This window comes from Choloepus didactylus, chromosome 8 (assembly GCF_015220235.1).
Source record: "Choloepus didactylus isolate mChoDid1 chromosome 8, mChoDid1.pri, whole genome shotgun sequence".
NCBI lineage: Eukaryota > Metazoa > Chordata > Mammalia > Pilosa > Megalonychidae > Choloepus > Choloepus didactylus.
This window is the reverse complement of record NC_051314.1, coordinates 98,088,404-98,105,193: the sequence shown is the minus strand read 5'-3', so window position 1 is coordinate 98,105,193 and position 16,790 is coordinate 98,088,404. Positions and strand designations below refer to the sequence as shown.

Sequence of the window (16,790 nt, the reverse complement as noted above, 5' to 3'; positions counted from 1 at the left end):
CATTTGACTCTTAGTATTTCCACCCACAGAAATTTATAAATAACAACCAAAAACCATTTCTCAGAATCTCTGTCTCAGAGCTCTGTAAATCTGGTAAAGCACTGCAGTAAATGGGTGAGCAATGAATCAAGAAAATGGCAAGTTAAAAATGTTAGGAAATCATCCTGGTGTGTTTACTGATCCTTCCCTCATCCCCTCCCTACTTTTTACAGAGGAGGTATGTATTCCCAGTCCCACAGGCAGGAGAGTAACTCTTTTGCACATTCTGGGGTGCATGTTTATACTAATACGTCTGCTGGTAGCCTGAAAGACAGAATCAGGACACTCATCTCTGGCTCACCACTCCAGAACTTGCCCTGCACACACAAGCAGGTGACAGGGCTTCTAAAACAGTGAAAGAAAACAATAAAATTGCAGCTGCCTTGGGCAGTCTTTCCAGCATTAAGACACACAACATAGCACTTTGGAGTGGGAGGTAAGACTATTTCCTGGGGGAAAAGAGGTATTTATTCAACATCAATGTGGAATTCCTAAAGCCATGTACCCATGTCCAGGACAAGAAGCATCTTCAGAAAAGATCCTATGCTTTCATATCTATGAACAATTGAAAGCCAACAAATTAGGTAATTGGGATGAAATGGATAAATTCCTAAAAACACACAAATTACCTAAACTGACCCAAGAAGAAAGAGATCTCAAAAGACCAATAACAAGTAAAGAGATTGAATCGGTAATCAAAAACCTTCCACCAAAGAAAAGTCCAGTACCAGATGGCTTCAATGGTGAATTCTAACAAACACTGAAAGAAGAATTAACACCAATCCTGCCCAAACTCTTTCAAAAATTGGATGAGAAGGAAACACTTGTTAACTCACTCTATGAGGCCATCTTTGACCTAATACCAAAGCCAGATAAAGGTATCAAAAGAAAAGACCAATATATGTTACGAATATACATATAAAAATCCTTAACAAAATACTAGCAAACCAAATCCAACAGCATATTAAAAGGATTATACACGATGACCAAGTGGGATTTATCCCAGGAACGCAATGACAGTTCAACTATACAAAAAAACAAAACAAAACAAAACACAAAACACAAACATTCCTTCTAAGATTAGGAACATGACAAGGATACCCACTTTCACCACTGCAACTTAACATTATACTGGAAGTTTTAGCTACAGCAATTAGGGAAAACAGAGAAATAAAAGGCATCCAAGTTGGAAAAGTAGCAAAACTACCTCTATTCACAGGTGACAAACTCCTATATGTAGAAAACCCCAAAGAATCTACAAGAAAACTGCTAAAGCTTATAAACAAATTTGTCAAATTGGTGGGGCACAAGATCAATGCACAAATATCAGTAGTGCTTCAATACAACAACAAGGAACAATGCAAAAATGAAATCAAGAAAACAATCCATTTATAATAGCAACGAAAATAATAAACATCTAGGGAGAAATTTAGCAAAAATGTAAAGGACTTGTACACAGAAAACTGTATCCCATTGCTGAAAGAAATTAAAGAAAACCTAAATAAATGGCAAGACGTCCCCTGTTCACAGATTGGAAGAGTTAGCACTGTTAACATAATATTATGCAAAGCAATCTGTGAACTCAATGAAATCCCTATTAAAATTTCAGCAGCCTTTTTGCAGAAATGGAAAAACTGATCCTTAATTTATTTGGAACTAGAAGGGGCTTTGAATAGCCAGAAAAATCATGAAAAAGAACAGGGTTTGAAGACTCAGACTTCCTGATTTCAAATGGCATTACAAAGCAATGGTATTCAAAACAGTGTGGGACTGGCACAAGACAGACCTATAGACCAATGGAATAGGTCAACAGTTAGAAATAAACACACACATCTAGAGCCAAGTGATTTTTTTCTATTTATTTGTTTATTTATTTATTTATTTATTTAAAATTCAGTTTTATTGAGATATATTCACATACCATACAATCATCCATGGTGTCAATAAACTGCTCATAGTACCATCATATAGTTAGGCATTCATCATCCCAATCTATTTTTGAACATTTTCCTTACACCAGAAAGAATACGAATAAGAATAAAAAATAAAAGTAAAAAAGAACACCCAAATCATCCCCCCCATCCCACCCTGTTTTTCATTTAGTTTTTGTCCCCATTTTTCTACTCATGCACCCATACACTGGATAAAGGGAGTGTGATCCACAAGGTTTTCACAATAACACTGTCACCCATCGCAAGCTACATTGTTATACAATCATCTTGAAGAGACCAGGCTACTGGGTTGGAGTTTGACAGTTTCAGGTATTTACTTCTAGTTATTCCAATACATTAAAACCTAAAAAACGTTATCTATATAGTGTGTACGGATGTCCACCAGAGTGACCTCTCAACTCCATTTGAAATCTCTCAGCCAGTGAAACTTTGTTTCGTTTCATTTTGCATCTCCCTTTTGGTCAAGAAGATGTTCTCAATCCCACGATGCCAGGTCCAGATTCATCCCCAGGAGTCATATCCTGCGATGCCAGGGAGATTTACACCCCTGGGAGTCAGGTCCCATGTAGGTGGGAGGGCAGTGAGTTCACCCGCTGAATTGGCTTAGCTAGAGAGAGAGGGCCATATCTGAGCAACAAAGAGGCACTCAGGGGGAGACTCTTAGGCACAATTATAAGCAGTTTTAGCCTCTCCTTTGCAGTAACGAGCTTCATAAGGGCAAGCCCTAAGACAGAGGGCTCGGCATACCAAACTGCCAGTCCTCAATATTTGTGGGAACATCAGCAACAACCCAGGTGAGGCAGTTCAACACTTCTGCAGGGCTCCTAAGGAGGGCCCTGCATATATATTTTTATTCTTTGCCCCAATTACTTTGGGATATGTCGTTATTTCACTCTAACCTATACAAACCTACCATATCTCACTTCCTATTCAAAGTTCCATGCAATCATGGTGTTTAAACAAACCAACTGCAAAAGTTACACTGTCTAGAAAATATAGATCCTGGACAAAATAAGCATCTCTTCATTGGTCTCACATGGAAGTTGAAGTTTTAAAACACAGTCAGTTTCGACCTTTACCCTTTGGCCCTATTTTCCCTAGTCTTAACCAGACCTGTTTCATTCATATCTCTAATTGAAGTCTGGGCTCTTTTTCAGCTTTTTTTTTTTTTAAACAGTTGCTATATGCGCTAATACTGACATTCATATCTGTCGAGTCTAGCTCTGAGTTTCAGGTGTCACACAGATACCCAACGTTCCAGAGACTGATCAGGTTATACACAAAGGGATCAGTATCTCAGAGTTTGGGGACAGCCATTACAATTCAGGAATAGATTTGACTGCTGTAAGAGCTTACAATCTAGGGTCCATTATAATAATCGTTCCCCTAATAGGTTGTGCTCTAAGATTCAATTCTGAGTTTACACATTGTAGCTAAGTGATTTCTGACAAGGATGCTAAGTCCACTCAACAGGGAAAGAATGGTCTTTGCAACAAACGGTGCTGGGGAAACTAGATATCCACCTGCGAAAGAATCAAAATGGACCTTATGTCACATCACATACAAAAATTAAATCAAAATTGATAAATAACCTAAATAGAAAAGCTAAAACTATAAAATTCTTAGAAAATACACAGGGAAATATCTTCAAGACCTTCTATTGGGCAATGGATTCTTAGACTTTACACCAAAAGCATGAACAATAAAGGAAAAAATAGAGAAACTGAACTTCTTTGAAATTAAAAACTTTTGTGCACCAAGGACATTATCAAGAATTTGAAAGGCAACCAGCAGAATGGAAGAAATTATTTAGAAACCACATATCTGATAAGAGTTTAACATCTAGAATATATTAAAAAACTCCTGCAACTCAACAACAAAAAGACAAGAAACCCAATTTAAAAATGGGCCAAAGATATGAATTGACATTTCACCAAGATATACAAATGGCCAATAAACACATGAAAAGATGCTCAATATTATTAGCTAAGGGGAAAGGCAAATCAAAACCACAATGAGGATGAGGTCAACAACATGGCAACATAAGATATCCCTTGGAAAAACCTCCCCAGAGATTCACGAAAAAAAAAAAAAGAAGAAGAAGAAGAAAAAAAAGGGACAAATCTCACTTGCTTAGAACCCTGGAGGAAGTTAGAGACTGGAGAAGGATTCCACAAATGCTGAGTCAAAAAAATAGAAAAATATCAGGTAGGAAACTTCTGTCCTGGACAGACCAGTCCTCTTTCCCCCAACTCACTCAGTCCCATCTAGCTTGGGAAGTGTCCAGTGGCAGCAGCTGGGATCCCTCCCATTTCCTACCAGGGACACAGACTATAAAAACACTCACAGCAGTGAGATAGATCCCCACATAAATCCAGACACAAGGACCCAGGTCCACAGAGATACACAGCAGAACACAAGTTCCTGAGGAGTGCTGAATACAAAAGAGCCCCAAGGAGGAGCTTCCAAAATGGAGGATTAGGTAGGGAATAGCAGAATCTACTTCTCTCTGAAAAGCAGCAAGTAGCCAGGTAGAAACTGCCTGAATCAACTGTTTGGGGATCTGGGGAACAGGGGAGAATAGTACAATGCTCAGGGAAGTATGGGACAAAGAGACTAAGAAACTGTGTTCAGACACTGTAATTCTCTTCATGACTCCTGAAGGGAGCCCATCCCCTGCTCTCAATGGAAGCAGCAGCAGGTGGACCAATCCTTGCCAGGTAGGCAGCTGTGGACTGGGATGGACATAAGAGTCCTCCACAGCAAGTACAGAGGGGAACACCACCCAAAACTGAGCCACATATTGGCCAGTGAAGTGAGAACATGGGATCCCTGCAGTTTTGACCACACACACCCACACCCACACCCACACACACTGAGTCAGACACTGACAGGTGCCACTGTTTTAACTGGTTCAGAAATGAAATAGCTAGGCAAAGAATGCTATCTGCTGGGCAGGCTGGAAAATGCAGGAAAAACAAGGGTTTTTTGGAGTCTTTTCAGAACCTATCCCAGGGACCAATGGATCTGGTCTACAACCCCAACATGGGTATCCAGCCTTGTTTAGGCTGGGAAATATTGACAATTCAACTATCAAAGAAGAGCCAAAATACAAAGCCAAGCAAAAACAAAATCCTAAACAAAAGAGAGAAACTGACCTTCAGAATAAACCCATCAAGATAATCAGCTCACCAGATATCAGCAAAAAAATCACATAAGCATGATAAAACACAGGGAGATATGACCCAGTCAAAGTAAATTAAAAAGCTGGAGGAGACACTGAATTAGGAACAACTAATCGAAGAAGTCTAAACAAATCTCCTAAACAAATTCAATGAGATGACAAAAGAGATAAAGGATATTAAGACACTGGGTGAGTATAAAGAGGAATTTGAAAGAATATATAGAAAAATGACAGATCTTTCAGACATGAAAGACACTATAGACAAAATTAAAAATATACTAGAGACACACAACAGCAGATTTGAAAAGAGAGAAGAATCAATGAGCTAGAAGACAGAGCAACTGAATTTGAACAGACAGAATAACAAATGGAGAAAAAAATGGAAAAATTTGATCAAGGTCTCAGGGAAATAATTTGCTACATGAAGGACACAAACATATTCATCATGAGTGTCCCAGAAGGAGAAGAGAAGGAAAAACCGGTAGGAACAATATCTGAGGAAATAATGGCTGAAAATTTCCCAATCCTTATAAAAGACATATAAATGGAAATGCAAGAAGTCCAACATACTCCAAACAGAATAAATCCAAATAGACCCACTCCACAGCACATACTAATAGACACATACTTCTCTAATGCCAAAGAGAAGAAGAGAATTCTGAAAGCAGCAAGAGAAAAGCAATTTCCCACATGTAAGAGAAGCCAAATAGGACTAAGTTCTGATTTCTCATCAGAAATCATGGAGGTATATGTCAGTGGTATGATATACTTAAGATATTAATAGATAAAAATTGCCAACCAAGGACCCAGGCAAGATGGCAGCATAGAGAGGAGTGGAAGCTAAGTAGTCCCCCTGGAACAACTACAAAAAACCAGAAACTACTAGTAAATAATCCAGAATAACTGCAGGGGGACAAACGAGACCATCCACTCATCATACACCAACCTGAATTGAGAGGAATGCCCAAGAACACAGCATAAAATCTGTCAGTAAAACCTGCGGAACCAAGTCGTGAGACCCCCTCCCCCATAGCCCGAGCTGCAAAGCCTCGTGGTGCCAGAGAGAAGCTCTCTCCCAGCAAGCGAATATAGCTCAGCTGAGCTCCAACTGGGGTTTTAAGTAGCGAGTGTGAACTGCTCACTACAGGTACGCATCCCCAAAAAGCAGACAGAGGCTTTGGGTGATGACTGACCTGGGAGAGCTGGAGGGTCGCCTTGGACTGGGTCTGAAGGGGACTATCTGTTTCTTTTTCAGCTCAGTGGAGAAAGCCCCAGTCATTTTCAGTTTCCAGGGCTGTGACTCAGGGAAGGGTGGAGACAGCACAAGCAGAGAGAGAGACCACTGAAATGCTAATGACCTCCACCTGAGGGCTCTGTCTTCTCTAGGAGGAAAGGGGTGGGGCCCTTTCCATTGAGAACCAGACCCCAGAGCCTGGGGGAACACAGCCATACCTCCTCACACCAGTCAAGAATTATAGGCTAACAGGCATCACCTGCTGGGCAGAAAAGCACAGTGACCTGAGGCATCAAAGGGTGGAGCAATTTTCTAAGACACAACGTCAGGGAAACCACATACTGAATATTTCTTCCCTCTAGGACCTGAGCCTGTTCTGGTCTGGAAAAATTGCCAACCAAGAATTTTTTATCCAGCAGGTTTGTCCCTCAAAAGTGAGGGATGATTTAAAATATTCACAGATAAACAGAAGCTAAGAGTTTGTTAACAAGAGATGTGCCCTATAAGAAATACTGAAGGGAGCTCTGCCAGCTGAAAAGACAGGAGAGGCTTGAAGTAAAGTATAGAAATGATGATTGATAGTAAGAGTAACAAAAAAGGATAAAAAGAGAGAAAAAAACAGATCTGACAAATAAAAGCCAAAGGATAAAATGGTTGAAGTAAGTACTGCATTTACAGTAATAACACTGACTGTTGCTAACAGATTACACTCCCTAATCAAAAGACACAGAGTGGATAAAAAACATGATACATCTATATGCTGTTTACAAAGTAATTTTAGACCTAAAGATACAAATTGGTTGAAAGTTAAATGATGGAAAAAGACATCTATGCAAGCAGTAACAAACAAACAAACAAAAAAAACAGAAAGAAAGAAAAAAAAAAGAAAAGAAAAAAGCTGGGATAGCTATACTAATATCAGGCAAAATAAAATTTAAATGCAAAATGTTATAGGAGACAAAAAAGGACATTATATATTAATAAAGGGGACAATTTGCCAAAAGAAATAACAATCATAAGTATCTGTGAACCTCATCAAGGAGCACCAAAGTACATGAGGCAAACACTGGCAAATCTGAAGGGAGTAATAGATGTCTCTGCAGTAACAGCGGGAAATTGCAACGTACCACTCTCTTCAACAGACATGACATCTAAATAGAGGAGCAATAAGGAAACAGAGAACTGAAATAATACAATGAATGAACTAGACCTAAAAGACATATATAGAACACTGTATCCCAAAACAGCAGGATAAACATTCTTCTCAAAGGCTCATGGAGCATTCTCCAGGAGAGACCACATGCTGGGATAGTAAACAGGTCTTAATAAATTTTAAAAGATTGAAATTATACAAAGCATTTTCTTGATCATAATGAATGAAGCTGGAAATCAATAACAGCCAGAGAATTGGAAAATTCACAAATATATGGAAATTAAACCACATACTCTTAAACAACCAGTGGGTCAAAGGAGAATTTGCAAGAGAAATCAGTAAATACCTTAAGATGAATGAGAATGGGAAGACAAGATATCAAAACTTATGGAATGCACTGAAAGCAGTGCTGAGAGGGAAATTTATAGCCCTAAATGCCTACATTAAAAAGGAAGAAAGAGCTAAAATCAAAGACCTAACTGAATACCTGAAGAAACTAGAGAAAGAACAGTAAACTAATCCCAATGCAAGCAGAAGGAAAGAAGTAAAAAAGACAAGAGTGGAAATAATTGAAATGGAGAACAATAAATAGAGAATCACTAATACCAAATGTTAGTTTCTTGAGAAGATCAATAAAGCTGACAAACCCTTAGCTACACTGACAAAAATAAAAAGAGAGAAGATGCAAATAAATAAGATCAGAAGTGAGAGGAAGGTCATTACCACGGACCCCAACAAAATAACAAGGATTTTAAGTGGATGCTATGAGCAACTGTAAGCCAACAAACTAGAAAACTTAGATGAAATGGACAATTTCCTAGAAACACAAGACAATCTACACTGACCCAAGAAGAAATATAAGACCTCAACAAACTACTCACAAGAAAAGAGATAGAATTAGTCATTAAAAATCACCCAAAAAAGAAAAGGCCAGAACCAGACTGGCTTCACAGGTGAATTTTACCAATCATTCCAAGAAGAATTAATACCAATCTTGCTCAAACGCTTCCAAAAAATTAAAGAGGAGGTAAGACTACCTAACTCATTCTAGGAAGCCAACATCACCCTTATACCAAAGCCTAATAAAGATACTGCAAGAAAAGAAAATTACAGACCAATTTCTCTATGAATATTGATGCAAAAATCCTCAACAAAATACTTGCAAAAACAATCCAACAACACAGTAAAAATTATACACCATGACCAAGTGGGTTTTTTCTACCTATGCAAGGTTCTATCAACACAAGAAAACTTATTAATACACCTAACAAATTGCAAGAGAAAAACCTGTATCAATCATCTTGGTTGATACAGAATAGGCATTTGACGATATACAGAATCCTTTCTTGATAAAAACCTTGATAAAGGTAAGAATCGAAGGAAGCTTCCTCAACATGATAAAGGTCATATATGAAAAACCCACAGCTAACAACCTACCCAATGGTGAGAGGCTGAAAGCTCTCCCTCCAAGATGGGGAAAAAGACAATGATGCCAATGTCACCACTTTTACTCAACATTGTGCTGGAAGTTCTAGCTAGAGCAACAAGGCAAGAATAATAAAAGACATCCAAATCAGAAAGGAAAAAGTAAAACTTTCACTGTTTGCAGATGACCTGATCCTATATTTAGAAAGTCCCCCCAAAACTGCAACAAAGTTACTAGAGCTAATAAATGACTTCATCAAAGTGGAGGGACACAAGATCAACATGCAAAAATCAGTAGTGTTTCCATACACTAATAATGAACTATCTGAGGAGGAAATCAAGAAAAAATTTCCATTTCCAATAGCAACTAAAAGAATCAAATATCTAGGAATAAATTCACCCAAGGATATAAAGGACATATCTTCAGAAAAACTACAAAGCATTGCAAAAAGAAATCAACTAAGACCTAAATAAATGGAAGGACATCTGTGTTCATGGATAGGAAGGCTAATTGTCATTAACATGTCAACACTACCCAAATTGATCTACAGATTCAATGCAATACCAATCAAAATTCCAACAGTCTACTTTGCAGAAAGGGAGAAGTCAATTACCAAATGTATTTGGAATGGTAAGGGCCCTGAAAAGCCAAAAACATCTTGAAAAAGAAGAATGAAGTTGGAGGACTCAAGTTTCCTATCTTTGAAGCATATTATAAAGCTACTGTGATCAAAATAGCATGTTACTGGCATAAAGATAGCTATACTGACCAATGGAATCAACTTGAGAGTTCAGAAATAGAACCTTATATCTATGGTCAATTAATTTTTGACAAGGCTCCCAAGTCCACTCAGCTGGGATAGAACAGTCTCTTCAACAAATGGTGCTGGAAGAACTAGATACCCATACCTAAAAGAATGAAAGAGGACCCCTAGCTTACACTTTACACAAAAATTAACTAAAATGGATCAAAGACCTAAATATAAGAGACAATAACATAAAACTCCTAGAAGAAAATGTAGGGAAGCATCTTCAAGATCTAGTGATAGGTGGTGGTTTCTTAGACCTTACACTCAAATCACAAAGAACAAAAGAAAAAAAATACATACATGGGACCTCCTGAAAACTAAATACCTCTGTGCGTCAAAGCATTCTGTCAGAAGGGCAAATAGGCAGTCTTTCAAAGGGAGAAAATATTTGCAAACCACATATTTGATAAAGTTTTGACAGCCAGAATATATAAAGAAATCCTATCACTCAACAATAACAAGACAAACAATCCAATTTAAAAATGGGCAAGGAGAAGATCTAAGATCGCAGCATAGAGAGGAGTGGAAGCTAGTTAGTTCCCCTGGAACAACCAATAAGCAACAGGAACAACTAGTAAATAATCCAGAATAACTGCGGGGGGACAAATGTGACCATCCATGCATCATACACCAACCTGAATTGAGTAGAATGCCCAAGATCACAGCATAAAATCTGTAAGTAAAGGCTGCAGATCCAAGCCAGGAGCCCCCTCCCACCATGGCCTGAGCTACAAAGCCTCATGGTGCCAGAGAGCAGCTCTCTCTGAGCAAGTAAATACAGCTCAGCTGAGCTCCAACTTAGGTTTTAATTAACAAAAGGTGGACTGCTTGATACAAGCTATGAATCCCAACAAGCCGACAGAGGCTTTGGGTGACGACTGACCTTGGAGAGCCGGAGGGTGGTCGTGCACTGGCCCTGAAGGGGGCTTTCTGTCTCTGTTTCAGCTCAGTGGAGAAAGCCTCAGCCATTTTCAGTTCCCAGCACTCTAACCCAGACAAGGGTGGAGATAGCACAGGCAGAGAGAGTCCATTCAAATGCTAATGACATCTCCCTAGGGGAGATATCTTCCCTAAAGAGGAATGAGGTGGGGCCCAGATCTATACCTGCCTTCCATTCAGAACCAGACCCCAGAGCCTGGGGGAAAACACCCACGGGCCACACCTCCTTACACCAGTCTGGAGTTACAGGCCGCCAGGTGCCACCTGCTGGGCAGAAAAGCACAGTGACCCGAAGCCTCACAGGGTATACCAACTTTCTAAGATACACCGTTAGGGAAACTGGATACTGAACAGTTCTTCCTTCTGGAACCAGAGCCCGTTTTGGTATGGGAAAACCTAATGGGGTAGCCAAGGAAACCATGCCTAGATAACAGAAAACTACAACCTACACTAGGAAAAACGAAGTTATGGCCCAGTCAAAGAAACAAACTTACACTTCAATTGAGATACAGGAATTTAAACAACTAATACTAAGTAATTCAAAAAGTTTAGGGAAGATATGGCAAAAGAGATGAACCATATAATGAAAACACTGGGCATACATAAAGTAGAAATTGAAAGTTCAAAAAAGCAATTAGCAGAATCTATGGAAATGAAAGGCATAACACAAGAGATGAAGGACACAATGGAAACATACAACACAGATCTCAAGAGTCAGAAGAAAACACTCAGGAACTGCACAACAAGGCACCTGAAAGACTACACACAAAAGAACAGACAGAGAAAAGAATGGAAAAATACGAGCAACATCTCTGGGAACTTAAGGACAAAAAGAAAAACAGGAATGTACATTTCACTGGTATCCCAGAGGGAGAAGAGAAGGGAAAAGGAGCAGAAGCAATAATAGAGGAAAGAATCATTGAAAATTTCCCATTTCTTATGAAAGACATAAAATTATGGATCCAAAAGCGCAGCATACCCCAAACAGAATAGATCTAAATAGGCCTATGCCAAGACACTTAATAATCAGATTATCAAACATCAAGGATAAAGAGAGAAGTCTGAAAACAGCAAGAGAAAAGCGATACATCATATACAAAGCAAGCTAGGTAAGACTATGTGTGGATTTCTCAATAGAAACCATGGAAGCAAAAAGGAAGTGGGGTGATATATTTTGCAAAAAGGAAGTGGGGTGATATATTTAAGATACTGAAAGAGAAAAACCACCAACCAAGAATCCTATATCCAGCAAAATTGTCCTCCAAATATGAGGGAGAGCTTAAAACATTCTCTGACAAACAGACAAGGACCAAGTTCATGAACAAAATACCTGCTCTACAGGAAACACTAAAGGAAGCACTACAGATGGAAAGGAAGAGACAGGAGTGAGAGGTTTGGAAGACAATTTTGGGAGATAGTAGCACAACAGTGTAAGTACAGAGAAAATATACCAACTGTAACAGAGAAAATATACCAAAGCTAAATGTATATGCGGGGGTGGGGGGGAGATAGGGGAAGGGTATGGGACTCCTGGCATTGGTGATGTTGTCTGACTCTTTACTTTAGGTTAATGCTATCTTTCCTTTTGTTGCTTTCTAGAGGTCATGTTTCTCTCTCTCTCTCTCTCTCTCTCTCTCTCTGTTTCTCTTTTCTTTTTCTTTTGTCTCTCTGCCTTCTTTGACTCTTTTTCCTTCTTTGTGGAAGAAATGGAGATGCCCTTATATAGACAGTGGTGATGGTGCTGAATACAGAAATACGTGACTATACAGGGAACCAACAATTATTTACTTAGGATGGAATGTATGGTGTGTGAACAAAACCATCTTAAAAGAAATGGGTTGATGAAGAAACCTTGAGGGCACTATATTGAGTGAAATAAGACAGACACATAAAGGCAAATATTGCAGGGTGTCACTGATATGAACTAATTATAATATGTAAACTCATAGACATGAAATGTAAGTTACCAGGATATAGAATGAGGCTAAAGAATGGGGAGCAGTTGCTTATTATGAGCAGAATGTTCAACTAGGGTGAACTTAAACGTTTGGATATGGACAGAGGTGATGGTAGCATGTTGTGAGAATAAATAACAGTAATGAAAGGTGTGTGAAGGTGGTGGAAAGGGTAAGCTCAGAGTCATGCATGTCACCAGAAGGAAAGCTGGAGGTTAAAAGGTGGGAATGTATAAAACAGTTAATCTTGTGGTCGACAACGTCCGCGATTAACTATACAAATATTAGAAATCTCTCTCACAAACTAGAACAAATGTATGACACTATAACTAGAAGTTAATAATAGACAGGCATATAGGAAAAAAATATATACCTATTGCAAACTTGTATACTACAGTTAGTAGTATTTTAACATTCTTTCATCAACAGTAACAAATGTACTATACCAAAAGTATGAATCAATAATGGAAGAGGGGCAGTGTTTTTAGGGGCATGGAAGGATTGGAGTTTCCTTTTTTTGTCTTTATTTCTTTTCTAGAGTAATGAAAATGTTCTAAAAATTGAAAAAAAAAATTAATTGTGGTAATGGATGCGCAGCTGTTTGATGGTACCATGGGCAATTGATTGTACACTTTGGATCTCTGGATAGTTGTTAGTAGGTGAACAGTCTCAATAATATATATTTTATATTTATATATATATATATACAAAAGTAAAAAAAAAAGAGGGGGGAGGCAAAAGACATGAATAGACATTTCTCCAAAGAAAAGCACAGGAGAAGATGCTCATCTTCACTACCTATCAGGGAAATGCAAATCAAAACAACAATAAGATATCATTTCGCTCCTATTAGAATGGCCACTATTAAACAAACAGGAAACTACAAGCGTTGGAGAAGATGTGGAGAAACAAGAACACTTATTCACTGCAGGTAGGAATGTAAAATGGTACAGCCACTGTGGAAGACGGTTTGGAGGTTCCTCAGAAAGCTAAGTATAGAGTTGTCCTATGATCTGGCAATCCTGCTACTTGGTATATACCCAGAAGAACTGAAAGCAGGGATTGATACAGACTTGTGCACACCAATGTTCACAGCAGCATTAGTCACAATTTCTAAGAGACAGAAACAACCCAAGTGTCCATCAACTGATGAATGGACAAACAAAATGTGGTGTTTACATACAATGGAATATTATTCAGCAGTAAGAAGGAATGAAGTCCTGTACCATGCAACAGCATGGGATGAAACTTGAACATATTTTGTTGAGTGATATAAGCCAGGCAAATATTTTATGATTTCACTGATTTGAACTAATTATGCTATGTAAACTCATAGACATAGAATCTAGAATACAGGTTACCAGAAGATAGAATGAGGCTAGAGAGAATGGGGAGCTGTTGCTTAAGATGTGCATAATTTTTAACTAAGTTGAATTGAAATGAGTGGAAATGGATAGAGGTGATGGTAGCACATTATTGCGAGTATATTAACAGTGCTGAATCATGTGTGAACATGGTTGATAGGGGAAGGTTAGAGTCGTGTATGTTACCAGAAGGAAAGCTAGAGGTTAAAACATGGGGCTGCATAACACAGTGAATCTTGTAGTGGATGATGACTGTGATTAACAGTATAAATATAAAAAAGTTGTTTCATGAATTAGAACATATGTATGACACTAATACAAGGAGTTAATAAGAGAGTGGTATATGGGAAAAAATGTACCCATTGCAAACTGTGGACTATAGTTAACAGTAATATCTTAATATTCTTTCTTCACCAGTAACAAATGTACCACACCAATGCTAGGGGTCAATGATAGAGGGGATAAGGGGTATGGGATGTTTGGGATTTTCTTTTTTTTTTGAGTGAAGAAAATGTTCTACAATTGATGATGGTGATGAATGCACAACTATGTCACGATACTGTGAGTCACTGTTTACTTTGGATGGATTGTAACGTGTGTGAATATATCTCAATAAAATGGCATTAAAAGAAAAAAAGAATCTCGTAAAATAGGGGGCTATAAGGGGCATGGGGTTTCTCTTTTGAAGCTATGAAAATGTTCTAAAATTGACTGTGGACAAGTAAGCACAGCTCTGTGATTATACTGAGAGCCATTGATTGTATACTTCGGATTGACTGTATGGTATGGAATAAAATTGTGTTAAAAAATAAACACATTTTAAAAAACCTACAATGAGATACCACTTCACACCCACTAGAATGGCTCTTACTAAAACAAAACAAAACAAAACAAAAAAACTAGTGTTAGTGAGGATGCAGAGAAACTGGAAGCCCTGTAAATTCGTGATGGGAACGTGTACCTGCTGAATGGCACCTACCATGGAAAACAATTTGGTGGCTCCTCTACAAGTTAAACATAGAATTACTATATGACCCAGAAATTCCAAATCTAGATACATACTCCAAAATTGAAAGCAGGACTCAAACAGATACTTGTATACCAATCTTCATAGCAGCATTATCCACAATAGCCAAAAGGTGGAAGCAACTCAAGTGTCCATCAGAAGATGGATGAATAAACAAAATGTTTATTATGTCCTTCATCTCAATTCCACCTCCCCCATTTTTTTAGAACAGGAAGACTTTGTGAGGTTAAAAACAATCCAGACATATAGAAAATAGTTTCTTTGAAGAATTCCACGATGGCCCAATCGCAGCTGTGTGTGTGGCTGTGCTAAATTCATCAAAGCTAGAAAATAGCAGGCAGTCTTTAAAATATTTTTTTTTTCTGTCCAGGAATAATAATATTTGGCCCCCAAATTTTGTACTAATTTATTGGCAAATCATCCTTATAACATCCATCCTGTCCATCCTTGTTCTATGTGGCATTCATCCCGTTCTCCCAGACAGCATTATTATTGGTGTTTAAAGCAGCAGTAAGACAATTATTTGAAGGAGATGGAAAAAAATGGATTTGAACCAGGAATTTGGGTTTGCTTAAAAAAGGCTATATGAGGCAAGTGACGTTCATATAATAGGCTTCCTTGCTGCCACATTGTAATGATGAAGAACGGACTTTCATTTCTATTCTTTTTCATGTGATATATTTTGGACTTCAATATCCTATTTCTACAAATTATCTTGATTTCAGAGTTTATGAATAGCAGAAACATATTTCAGCTTTGTTCAGATTTACTTCCCACAAGTTATATTTTATGCAGGGTAAAATAGACAAATAAGTACATTGCTTTCAAATATAAGGATGAAAATGATGTAAAAAAATAGGGGATTATGGTAAGCTTGGATGGGATGGAATTATTAAATGGCACCAATGTGCTCTAAGTAACCATGTTCTTCTAATATAAAAGTTAGTACTTGCCTCTTGAAGAACTGGAGCAATCATTAAAGCTGGGCCCCAAAGGAATGCTCTGTCAATTCCATGAGTCTGAGGATCTGATGTAAATCTAGAGTTTCAGGGTGAGAAACAATTTAATCAATATAATATCTTTGTATAAATAACTAAAGTCTTACTCAATCATCTCTTCTTAGGCACTCTGGTTCATGGTGGTAAAAACTAAGACCAAAAAGGCAAAAACAGGGAAAGGTCTAGGGTACAAACCATGTTTGAGGAATAAAAATCTCATCATCAAGCAAAGCAACTGGTATCAGTTGACTTCCCTGACCAAAAGATAAATGAGTTATCAACTCTAAGGTCAAAATAGTGCCAAATAATCAAATTCTCTAAGTTGGGTTTTGTTGACGCTGTTCTTTTCCTTTTTTGACATCCCAAATAGCCTTCAAGGATCCAGCCCCAACCCTGCCTCCTTTGCAAAGCTCTCCCTATTTTATTTCACACTGACCTCAACTTTCTTTGAATTTTTACATATCTTATAGCCAACGCAATACAATCAAGAAGTCAATATATAATGTTTTATACTGTACTCTACTTGTTTTAAATCTATTACATGTTATCTTCTCAATTCTTTGTTTCAGGGCTTAAAGTTTGTTTTTAAAATTATTTCTAATTACAATCAGAAGGAAACAAATCCTACTGATTTGCCTATTTCTCCACCCCAACCTACTTCCCTTAGTAGGAGAACCCAGGCTTCTGGGATCTGAGTTGTAGAAAATCTAA

General features: G+C 38.0%; 1 protein-coding gene across 1 annotated transcript in view; it reads right to left on the bottom strand.

Annotated features, from left to right (window-relative positions):
• The window catches only part of LOC119542850 (sucrase-isomaltase, intestinal-like), a 180,421-nt gene that overhangs the window by 3,456 nt on the left and 160,175 nt on the right, over positions 1-16,790 (bottom strand). Inside the window, exon 17 of the mRNA XM_037847477.1 lies at positions 16,035-16,119. Within this exon, the coding sequence (XP_037703405.1) occupies positions 16,035-16,119 (85 nt within the window). The remainder of the gene's footprint in view (positions 1-16,034; positions 16,120-16,790) is intronic.